Source organism: Abramis brama, assembly GCF_963993115.1.
Source record: "Abramis brama genome assembly, chromosome: 21".
Taxonomy (NCBI): Eukaryota; Metazoa; Chordata; class Actinopteri; order Cypriniformes; family Leuciscidae; genus Abramis; species Abramis brama.
This window is the reverse complement of record NC_139983.1, coordinates 8,925,667-8,937,763: the sequence shown is the minus strand read 5'-3', so window position 1 is coordinate 8,937,763 and position 12,097 is coordinate 8,925,667. Positions and strand designations below refer to the sequence as shown.

The window sequence follows — 12,097 nt, the reverse complement described above, 5'->3', positions numbered from 1 at the left end:
GCCTGTGCAAATGAAAGCTGAAAACAACTGAAAACACATGATAATGTCTGCACCTGATGCTGTTTTGTCAAACCAAAATACTATAAAAATCTGACTGGAGTCAGTTTTAGTTCCTCTGAACAGGTTTGTAGTTGTCACTTCCTCTTTCTAAATCACAAACTGAACCACAAACACACACACATGCACAAAGAAAGAGCCTTGTGACATATTCACAGAAACTTAAAGGACTCAAATCATATTTTTAGAGTTTTATTTTATTTTTCACTATGCACATTTTTTTTTGCACCAAGAATAGTGTTCATTTTGCTTTTCATTTTGCTTAAAGGGATTGTTCACCCAAAAATGAAAATTAGCCCATGATTTACTCACCCTCAAGTCATCTGAGTTATATTAAAAAATGTCCTGGCTCTTCCAAGCTTTATAATGGGAGTCAGTGGGTATATTTTTTGGGAAGTCCATCAAAGCGCATCCATCCATGATAAAAGTGCTTGAAGCGTTAGTGTCAGCAAGTGTTACTCTTTTGGCGTAAGTCGACTTGCCTACCGCCGTCTGCCGGAAGCTAACTTATTTTAGTCGATAAAGTTTCAAATATGGATATTTTCCTTACACGGACACATCGTTTCACTTCAGAAGGCCTTCATTAACCCCCACAGAGCCGTTTCGAGCACTTTAATCATGGATGGATGCGCTTTGATAGACTTCCAAAAAAATATACCCATTGACTCCCATTGTAAAGCTTGGAAGAGCCAAGACATTTTTAATATAACTTCGATTGTATTCGTCTTAAAGAAGAATGTCATATACACATATGGCTTCAGGGTGAGTAAATCATGGGCTAATTTTCATTTTTGAGTGAACTATCCCTTTAAGCAAAATATAAAGTATTGTTTTCTGAAAAATATATCAAAATTAAGTTTATGCTTAAAACAAGAAAAATATCTGAAAAAATGAGTCTTATGCCATTTTGCTTCTCTAGTAAATGTATCTTGATTTCAGCATGTTTAGATATTTGTTCTGATAGATATATTCTAAGTAAAATTGTATTCCCCATGATATGAGCCCTTTGTGCAGTTCAGTGCTATTTTAGTATAACATTATTTTTAAATAAAATACTTCAGGTCAGTTGAGTCTTAAACACACTAAATTCATCCATAGTTGCAGCAGGCAGATTTTTTTGTCTCTGGTGTCTCTTTTTTAATGGGGGCCCCAACGACTAACCCATGCCAGTCATTTCGGGTGGGTATTTTTCCTTTCAGGAAGAGGTTATATATGCCTCTGGCCAAGGTCTCAAACGCTTCGCTGACATTTATATTCTCCTTTGTAGACACTTCAAGATAAGCCACCATGTTGAGTTTTTTAGCCAGCGCTTCTCCTTCACTCTTCCTGACCTGTCGTCCCACAGCCAGGTCACACTTATGACCCACAAGCAAGAAGAACATGGGGTTTGGTTTCACATAGTCCAGGACTTCCTGATGCCAGCTGCAAACACGATCAAACGTCTGTCGCTGCGAGACATCAAACATCAGAATGCAGCCCACAGAATTCCTCATGTAAGACTTACAGATGGACCTGCAGCAAAAAATGGTCAAAGTCATGTATGTTGAAGTTGCTGTCACTTGAACTCAAGGGAATATTTTTCAGGGCGGGTTTATTTTTTTATAGTTCAGTTTCCACATCGACACAAAATTTAAAATCTTCACTACAACAAACTATTGAACATGTTCACAGTTATTTGTAGGAAAAAAAGATATAGATAATTTAACCATGTAAAGCCTGACTTATTTAATAATAGTTCATAAAAAATAAATTCAGAAAAAAATATTGGCAACACTTAAATACAGTGATGGAGTTTTTGCTCTGATAAAATATGACAACAGACATGTTAGAAGGGTGTTTTTCTAACGTGATACTTCAGCAAAAGATGTAAAGATCTCCAATGGCAGCTGCAGAAAGTTTTTAATTTCATTTTGAAAAAATAAAATATAATATACAGTAAGTAAGGGATAATGTACATCCAGCCGGTTGTTATCTCAGAATAAACCCCTGACAGGGTGATGAGGTCTTGCATCAGCCTGCTGGATGTACATTATCCCGCTTATTACACGAATCCCGCCACATAAGTAAATATTGATCTGAGTTGAAATATTTTATTAGGTCTTTAAACGCAAAGATTTCACGGAGAGAGTAGTCGCAAGTTCAAACTAGGCAGACATTTAAGAGATACGGTATACAGTCATACAGCTTATTACAGCATTTCCCCACGTAAATAATTATGGAGATAAGAGATACTGATTTCAAATTAAACTCTTTTAAAATCGTACCTGTTTGTATCTTATAATCCAACAGTGTATAAAAAAAATATCTTGTATGAAACAAGAGAGAACGAGTCCACGATACTGGATGGCATAATTAAATAACTACACAAAATATTGATTTGATTGAGTTTTAATATTTTATTAGCTCGCCAAAAACAAAACTTCCACGAAGAAAAAACGTTCACAATGTAAACCCTAACTCTCAAAATAATTAATTGGTTTGAGTAGGACAAACTTAAATTAAACTAATCAGTTCAGTCAAATTAACTTTTATGAGTATGAGCAGTTTATTTTTCTTTTAAGTTCACAGAACTGATATATTTTAAGTAAACTGAACTGTTTAACTGTTTTGAGTTTTATGAAATTATTTATTTTAATTTGATGAACTTAAGTTTAACTGAAACGGCTGAGATTTCTATTTCCCAGCATGCTTTGCCCATGACACTCGAAAGGGAGAGTAAATGCTAAAATTAAGTGTAATAATGTTTTTTTTTTTGTGTGCAAGATTAATGTTAAGTGGGAGATTTTATTGATTAATGTTTTGTTATGCTAATTTAGAAGAATTTTTGTTAATGTTGGTTTTAGGATAGTTACCATCATGATGACAAGTGGTGCTTGGTTTGAGAGCAAGTATGATAAAAACTTTATTTTGCTGCACTCAATACAGCAAGTGCTATAACATTCTATTGTTAACATGTTAGCTAATCAGCGAGTTAGCATTTATTGAACTAGCTTGATATAGCTAGCTATGTTTATACTAATAAAAATGTTCACATTGCGGTTACATGAACATATTTAAATGTATGAATTAGTGTACTCAAACATTTCAAGTTGAGAACAAGTAAAATTTAGGCAACTGATTGCCTTAAAAAAATTTGAGCTTTGCCAACTTATTCGGGTTTACAGTGTAGCAAGCGTATAGCGCTGCTGACTTCAGTAACCAGGAGTGAGCCTGCGTTATCTGTTTTCAGAGGTTGTTATCTGTGAATAACACACCGCTGGATGGTGTGATTGACCAATCAGAATCAAGTATTCCACAGAGAGAGCCATGTAATTAACTTATAAATAAAATGAATGTAGCATGTATATATATATATAAACATATATGTTTTTATTTAAGGAAACCCTGAAAGGAAACAAAGTTATTAAACTAATAGAAAAGTTAAGAACTGCATAAAATATATTGACAACATATATTGACATGATTTCTCTCAACATGGGGACAGGAGATCTGTCAGTCAATACATAGGAAATGGGAAAACAAAGTAACTTGCGTTACTTAACTCAGATATTTTGTTGTAAATTTAAAAGTAATGCATTACTTTACTAGTTACTTAAAAAGTAATCTGATTACCTAACCTATAATGTGACCCCCAACACTTGTTCAGAGTGCACAGTTCACACTTTATTTTCTACTCTACCATGTCTTAAAAAAAAAAGTTAATTTAATTAGTGAGCAGAAATCAACTATCCCTGTATAATATTGGGTGCGTTTAGTTGACAAAAACTCACCGAAATCTTTCCTGGCCCGCAGTGTCCCACAGAAGGAGTTTGATCACAACTTCAGGGTCAAAGTTCATGTTATGCACCTTAAAATCAATTCCCAGAGGAGACTGAGAGGATTCGTCAAATGTTCCTTCAGTGAAGCGATGCAGAAGAGACGATTTCCCAACAGCTGAGTCTCCAAGAATGACTATCCCAAATCTCAAGTTCCACGGTATTGTTTCTTGCATTGTGAATGGCTTTGTTACGATGACAAGTAGCTCTGTTAGTGTTAGAACTAGTGCTAAAACTCTTTACTATAAGTCTTTACTAGAGGCCTTGCCCTCTGGTGACTGAACAAACAGGTTAAAAAGCACAAAGAGGGAGAGGTTTGCAGTATAATAGATACACACCCATTCCACAACAATAGTGGCCTGTGAAAACATGGCATTACAAACTGAAATCTCATACTGTTGCACAATAAGATAGCCTACAGTATATCAGTGAGAGAATTTGATATGTACATGGCAAAAAAGATTTTCTTACTAAACATTCTTAAGTCAAGACATCTTTATTTGAGAAGCAAACTGACATGATATTAAGTCTTGCTTTCTGAAAAAAATTATCAAACAGGGTAAGAAAAATAATCTTGTTTTCCCTTTGAATTAAGTTTATTCTTTTGACCCCATTGACATTTTTTTTCGTGTTTTAAGCATAAACTCACTAAATTGATTTCTGTTTTGAACTAATTGTTCTGTTTTATAGATTTAAAATCTACGTTTTCCCAAAAATTCTTAGGAGTATGTCATAATATCAAACACAAATTATAACTACATGATTAAAATGTTTTTAAAGTCAACTTGAAATCATGTTGGCTGTAAGGCAATAAAAGCACAACATCAGAAACATTTAAAAAATACCTTTATCCTAATAATGTTCTATGATCCATAAAAACACTCACAATTGTTCACTTAAAGGTGTCATAACATGAAAAATCTAATTTGCGTTGATCTTTTGACATCTTTGTCAAATCGATCTTTTTACCATTAAAACATCCTGCAACTTTAATAGCTTAAAATATCCTCCTCATTATAAACAAAGCATTTATTTGATCAAGCTGCAAAAATGTATTTACATATGCCTGCATCCAGAGCAAAACAAATATTTTTGCATCGTCGCACCAGAGTAAATTGAAGCGCAGAGGAACGTTCACTTTGAAGAGTCGTGTTTAAACAGCTCATTTGCTCATTTCTGCAGAGACTTCAGAAGGATACCAGTGTCAGGAACAAGTAAATGGTTTATTTTTAATGGCGTACCAGATTGCCTCAGAGGATTATATGCAGGGCTTGACATCAACACCCGCCAACTCGCAAAATGTGGGTGGATTTCAGCAGTGGCGTGTAATGCAGTCACCTAACCACTTTGGCGGGTTGAATTTTATATATAATATACACATTTTTCAATTGTAGTCTTTTATAAAAACCATCTTAAATAAACTAGTGCAATGTAGTGTTGTCAAAAATATAGATTTTTCGATAGATACCGATACTGAATTATCTGAAATGCTTCCAATAATAATTTTCTGCAGAATAGATACACGATACCAGCGTCTCTTTCTCGCTCTCTCATCTCTCCGACAGCGAGCTGATGAGATGTTTTAAGTGAACGTAAACAGTTGAGAAAGAAAACGCATGTGTAACAGTATAATGGATCTGTGCGTCAGGTCTTAAAGTGACAGTAGCCTAATTTATCTGCTGCCAAATTAAGAGATAATATTAAAAATATCTATATGGCAGTTTTTCCCCATGTTATCAATGTCAAAATAGCAATCAGTGAAAATGCTGAGTGGCTAGTAACTGGAAAACCAAAAGCCACAGTGGCTGGTGAGCAAAAAAGTTAATGTCAAGCCCTGATTATATGTTTGTCCGGAGCATTTGACTGCGAGGCACAGTGTAATGGAGTTTGCAAAGAAACTTATTAAAAGATGAAGCAGCAAACTGTATTGGATCTGCATCACAAACCGTAAGTAAATGATTTAATAATGCTTTGTCTGTAAATGACGGTTTTATATGGATAATGTTTTCAAAACACTTACGTGCAATAGCGAGTGGGCGTTGATACTGTTTCCTATGCAATGACGTTTGACAATCATAACAGTGGCTGTTTACTTAAAAGCCTTAAAGTAGCCGTCCCTTAAAAGGTCAGAATGAAGGTTGAAAATAATAATTTTTTTGTGCCTAAAAAATTAACATTATAAGTGAACCTCAATTCATGTCATGATTCATGTCATGACCCCTTTAAGTTAAAAAGACTGTCCCGTGTGTCCTGCTGTTAGCACAGGGAGAACCGCCGGGAGTTGATGTTCATCTTGGTGACCCCGATGACCTTGAGTGTCGAGGACAGGCCTAATCCAGGAGACATGGGAACGTCACATAAATCTGACATGTCGTCTCGCTCCTCCAGCTCAAACGTGGCATCGTTCAGCATCTTGCGATGTTGGCTGCACGTCTGCACGATTCTCTGGTTGTTAATATCAGTGCGCAGGTGCATCAGCTGACGTGCGAGCTGCTGGTCCTGTAAACGCATCTCTGCCTGCAATAAAAGGGATAAAAAAGGTAAACAGTTACTTAAGCTTGAATACACATTAGAGAAACACTGTTAAAACATTCCCTGGCGCTTTAAGTCAAGTCACCTTTATTTATATAGCGCTTTTTACAATACAGATTGTTTCAAAGCATCTTTACAGAGATTACAGGAAAATAATGCAACAAAGTTTGTTTCTGCTGTACAGCAGATCTATATTGATCTTTACATTGTTTACACCAGTTGGTGGCAACAAAAGTCTATAAATCAGTGATTCCCTCACCGAACTGATTAATCCAGACTAACAGCAATGAAACTAAAAGTTGTGAAAACAGTAAATCAAAAAGAATGCTTCAGATTTATGATATGTATAAATTATGTCCTTTGAATTGCTGATTTGGTGCTCAAGAAACATTTTTTATTGTGCTGCTTAATATTTTTGTGTGTATATTATATATATATATATATATATATATATATATATATATATATATATATATATATATATATACATATATAGAGAGAGACATTACATTGATTATTTACATAAAGTGGCAGTAAAGGCATTTATAATGTTACATTTTTTTTCTATTTCAAATAAATGATGTTCTTTTGAACTTTCTATTTATCAAAGAATCCTGAAAGAATGTATCATCGTTTCCACAGCACAACTGGTTTCAACATTGATAATAAGAAATGTTTCTTCAGCAGCAAATCATGATTTCTGAAGGATCATGTGACACTGAAGACTGGAGTAATGATGCTGAAAATTCAGCTTTGCCATTAAGAATAAATTATACTTTAAAATATATTCAAATAGAAAACAGTTCTGTTGAATTGTAATAATATTTCACTATATTACTGTTCCACTTTATTTTTGATCAAATATATGTAAACCTTGGTGAGCAGAAGAGACTTCTCAATTAACTTTTGACTGGTAATGTACTGTATATACACACACTTTTATGTATTTGTTTTATATGTTTATATATTGTTTAATATGTTTTTTTTCCTGCCACAAATACAACAAAGCAGTTTTATTTACCCGTTTATAATTCATTTAAACAAAAACCAAGGTGAAAAACTCACCAGCTCTTTCTTGAGCCACTCCAATGCTTGGTCTATACTTCCAAATCCCAGTCTGTTCCCTGATGGTTGCCTCCCTTCCCGGATCACACCAGCTTCCAGTGACGGCTTGGCCCACTTAAGAGGACCTGATGGTTTTTGTTTGTCTGTGTTACCCGGTGTCTCTGAGACTCTGTGGCTCTGGGAGAGCATCTCCTCCAGCTGAGCTCTCCAGTCCAGGGTGGACGGCTTTCTGGTCTCGAGCTTCAGCTTCTCAGTCAAAGCCTTCAGACTGGAGAGGTGGTCGTCCTGCGCTGCAGCAAGGCTTTCTGGGCTTTTTAAGGGCTTATCTGCATGTGACACTGCCATTGGCTTTAGGGACATTTCCTCTACACTTGCAGGGAAACTAAAAATCATTCACTGGAAAAGTGGGAAGAGTTGGCAGACCAACATCACTGTTGGATTGTTCAAGAGACCTGGATGGCTCCAGCAATTGTCCCGGATTTAAAGCCAAAATATGCACAGATTTCATGGAAGTTCAAAAATGCAAATATCTTTTGTTTCAGAGAACTTTCATAACACACACATTAGTTATGATTTATTATTAAAGACGATATGTTTAAAAAATGCTGTCGATGTTCTTTAGCAGCTCTCCAAACAAGAACTGCAGATGTTTCAGTCCCGAGACTCTTGAAATTTTGATTATGATCTGAAATATAATAGAAAAACAAATTCATCATACCATGCAAAAAGTGAATACTGAAATCTACCGCATGCTTAAATGTGATAAACTATCTTATAATCTACAAATCGTCTTGTAAAAGAAACATACCTGTGCAGTTCTGTAATGAGGACAGTTTATCAACAAGTTCACTCACACTTGTTTTACTAGTTAGTCTTCTTTCATTATATCTACTTCCTTGTAACATTGTTCTTGATTCATCATCGACTTGAGAAATGACAAGCACTAATCCTGGATCAGAGAAAGCAAACAGACACCAAGAAAATGGGTCGATATATCTTAGAAACAAACAGTTGTGTAAAGTATTTGAGTAAATGTAATCAGTGTTGATACTGGAGTATATTTTTGGCTGCTTTGTAGTTTGACTGAGTATCAAGGATATTAACAACTTGTACTCTTAAGTTGACTACATTTTTGAATATTAAAGCAATTACTGGTAACATTTTGCATGGCACTTAACTTTCTGCAGCAGTTTATTTCTGCCACAAAAGAAGTGATATCGCCATCTTCAGGGCATTGAGGGTACTATATCTTGTGCGTTTTGCCCTCACTCACCCAAACTTGTCAACAAGGGTCCTTTAAGTGAACGCGAGTGCATTATTATCAGGTAGTTGAGAATCACAGGTGTTTTATATATGAGATGAGGACATGACCACAGCCACTGATGAGGCCGAAACCAGCATGTACAGTGCAAGAAGACTTTGACTTTAATTTTTCCTAACATTATTTTATTTATTTGTTATATTGAAGAGACCTTTTTGAATGACATTGATATATTTAAGCCCTTTTGAGCACTTGAGCTTTACTGAGTGTTTGTAGACGTTTAAGAGGCTGTTCTGTCAACCTTGATTTATTGCAGTTTTGAGGTGTTCAGTTTTATTTTGACTTTATCCACTGGCATGTCTCTTAGGTGTTGAGGACTAGTGCATCTTTAAACCTACGTTCAGTACAAGCAAGATTTTACTCAAGTGGTATTGAAATTGGTGACTTGTAACTTGCAATGGAGTAAATTTCACTGTAAGGTGTCTGTACTTTTCCAAAAGAATGGTTTTCTGGTGCTCTTTACACTTCTACAAACAAACATGCATTTGTTCTAGATGCATTGGACAGAAGAAACCCAAATTGCCATCATATGACGCAACATGAATGAACAGCTTTTTGTATAAGTAGATGAACCGATTCATTGTAAACTGCACAAAATATTTCATATGTATTGATTGAATATATGTGTTGAAAAATTTGCTTTTTACACAGGTGATTTGAACAATTATATTGTGCAATCACTTCATTATGATCAGGAGATTCCAACATACACTAATATATATCTTACTCAGTATTTTTTGTCTTGTTTTCCAGTACAAGCATCTTCATTCTAAAATCAAGGGATAGTTCACCCAAATATTAAAATTCTGTCATCATTTACTTACCCCTAAGTTGTTCCAAACCTCTATGAGTTTCTTTCTTCTGTTGAGCATAAAAAATATATGTTTTGAAGAACGTGGGTAACCAAAGAGTTGATGGACCTCCATTGACTTCCATAGTACGGGGGAAAACAAATACTATAGAAGTCCATCAACTGTTTGGTTTGGTAATCATAGAGATTTGAAACAACTTGAGGGTGAGTAAATGATGACAGAATTTTCATTTTTGGGTGAACAATCTCTTTAACTTGAGAAGCAAAATTACATATTAAGTCTTGTTTTCTGAAATAATCTTGTTTTTCCTTTGAATTAAGTTTAGTTTTCAGATATTTCTTCTTGATTTAAGAAAAAAAAATTTTTTTTTCAGAAAAACAAGACTTAATATCTCAAGTAATTTTTCTTCTAAATATATCTTGCCATTTGTTTGTAATTATTTGTAAAAATGTACTAATTTCTGAGTGAAAATTGTTTCGAAGTAAATCCTACCATTTTTATTCAGTGCACTTCTAGTGACAGTATCACTTAAGGGTCATTTTAGGATTGGTTCCAAATAATGATTTTTAAAAAAAAAAATTTAAAAAAATTTTAATTAATTTTTATTTTATTTTTATTAAATCTAAATAAGATTTAATTTTCAAATTAAATAAGCATTTTTTGACAAGCAAAATGGTTTGTCCTAGATTTAGGGACTGAAGTTTTAATTATCACATCATAAAAGATCTAATACTTCACATATGTCATGTATAAGCAGATTGTTTACGTGTGATATCAGTCTGAGTCTGCTGGACTCCATATTCCTGTGGTTGAGGTTGAGCAGTGGAACTAGGACACAGCAGCTGATGCCTGCTAAACTGGGAACCCCTCGAGTCCGGCCGTCTCTGTGCAGTTCTAGTTCTCGTCATCAACCAGAGCACGCAGACTTCACCAAACAAACTCCTAATCTGGCCCTTAAGCTTTTATCATATCATATTATCACATTGTGTACATTCTGTCCTGGTCCTTTAATAGTGACAGACTGTTCACAAAGCTGTGTGAGTTTATGGAACTCACTATATTAGGAATTCATGAAGCTTGGAGGAACAACTGGTGAAAAAGTTGGCTAACTAAATGTGGAAAATGTAATGGACGGAATGGCCACAGAACGTTTCCCGCTGCTCAGTGTTTTTCCGATGTCCTGATTCATTGAAAAGTCACCATTACACTGAGCAACGGGATGCTGTCCATCAAAAAGAAGATCTGTGTTTTGGCGTGAATATAATGAGAACATGCTGAGTATGTGTTGACACTTTTCATGATGCCAAAACACTCAGATGAGGGAATCTCACAGAAACTGCCAAGGACATGTCTAGTTCACAATTCATACCAAATTATTATTTTTTTATATAAATATTAAAATATTATTTGTATATAATACATACATTTATACAATAAATAAATTATTAATTCGGTAACACTTTATTTTACAGTGTCATTGTTACATGTTACATTTAGTTACTATAGTAATAACTATAAATTATGCATAATTACATGCAACTAACCCTAAACCAAACCAGTACATTTAGTTACTAAATATTACTCAGTACCTGAATGTATAAATTCAGTGTAACAAAGACACCTTAAAACAAAGTGTAACCATTATTTTTTTTTAAAGGTAAATTTGAATATTTAAAATATAAAAATAACTTAATAGTACTATTTTATAATATTTTAATAATTATTTCACTAATATTTTATTAAAAAAAAATTATTTTCATAAAAATACGTCAATCCAGAGTATGACAGTGGCATTATAAATGGAAAAAATATTTTAAATATCATAAGTGTGCTATGTAAATATTATTTATGTTTAAATATTAACATTTCATTTTAATAATATTGTATTATTCATATAATTTTAATAATAAAACATTTTTTAAAACAATATTTTTCATTTAAAAAAAACACAAATAATACGGAGTGCATATGACTGACATTATATGGAAGACTGTTTCTCGCTCTGTCTGGGTTCCTTTGATCCAAGCCAGGTGGAAAGAATAACTAACCTGCACCTGATCTCTATGTGCGTAGTTCAGGAAGACATTTCACGAAAGATCATTTTAGTTCAAAAAGCAGCCTTAATTCATACACAGATCTCTCTAAAAACTTAAACCCATATTTACTTACAGGTTGAAAAGCTCAAATGCAGCCGTGACGACATTTCTACAAATCCAGTAACAGAGGAAATATTGAGGGGAGAAAAAAAACAAGACAAAATTAGAACTGCGTTTCAATAACAGAGCTCGTGAAGACCACCTAGTGATCCCTCGTTAGATTATTATGGAGATATGAGTAACAAAAATGTTTGAATAACAACCTACCTTCACCAAACCGCGTTTAGTGAGTGAGTCAAACCCCATCTACTGCAAATGAACGCGAACGCGCCGCGTCGCGTAAACGAGATCTTTCATTGGTCCACAGGGTGCTGATGTCAGTTCAGACAGACGCGTCGC

At 34.3% G+C, this 12,097-nt stretch overlaps 2 protein-coding genes across 2 annotated transcripts; both read right to left on the bottom strand.

Moving 5' to 3' along the window:
- Window positions 1–310: 310 nt before the first annotated feature.
- On the bottom strand, window positions 311–4,191 carry LOC311072017 (ras-related protein Rab-39B). Its single transcript, XM_084096709.1, has 2 exons — window positions 3,828–4,191; window positions 311–1,569 (listed from the first exon to the last, which is right to left on the bottom strand). Exons 1-2 carry the CDS (start codon window positions 4,046–4,048, stop codon window positions 1,146–1,148), a joined length of 645 nt encoding a protein of 214 aa, XP_083952835.1. The 5' UTR covers window positions 4,049–4,191; the 3' UTR covers window positions 311–1,145.
- Window positions 4,192–4,359: 168 nt separating this feature from the next.
- On the bottom strand, window positions 4,360–12,062 carry fam167aa (family with sequence similarity 167 member Aa). Its single transcript, XM_084096711.1, has 5 exons — window positions 11,966–12,062; window positions 11,772–11,807; window positions 8,278–8,418; window positions 7,470–8,154; window positions 4,360–6,389 (listed from the first exon to the last, which is right to left on the bottom strand). Exons 4-5 carry the CDS (start codon window positions 7,860–7,862, stop codon window positions 6,129–6,131), a joined length of 654 nt encoding a protein of 217 aa, XP_083952837.1. The 5' UTR covers window positions 7,863–8,154; window positions 8,278–8,418; window positions 11,772–11,807; window positions 11,966–12,062; the 3' UTR covers window positions 4,360–6,128.
- Between the last annotated feature and the right edge of the window lie 35 nt (window positions 12,063–12,097).

Excerpts from the sequence above, each read along its gene's own strand:
- fam167aa (XM_084096711.1), bottom strand. The coding sequence starts at position 7,862 with ATGATTTTTAGTTTCCCTGCAAGTGTAGAGGAAATGTCCCTAAAGCCA. Across the intron at positions 6,390-7,469 it reads AGTGGCTCAAGAAAGAGCTG|GCAGAGATGCGTTTACAGGA; the intron begins GTGAGTTTTTCA and ends CTTTTATTGCAG.
- LOC311072017 (XM_084096709.1), bottom strand. The coding sequence starts at position 4,048 with ATGCAAGAAACAATACCGTGGAACTTGAGATTTGGGATAGTCATTCTT. Across the intron at positions 1,570-3,827 it reads GCGGGCCAGGAAAGATTTCG|GTCCATCTGTAAGTCTTACA; the intron begins GTGAGTTTTTGT and ends TTTTTGCTGCAG.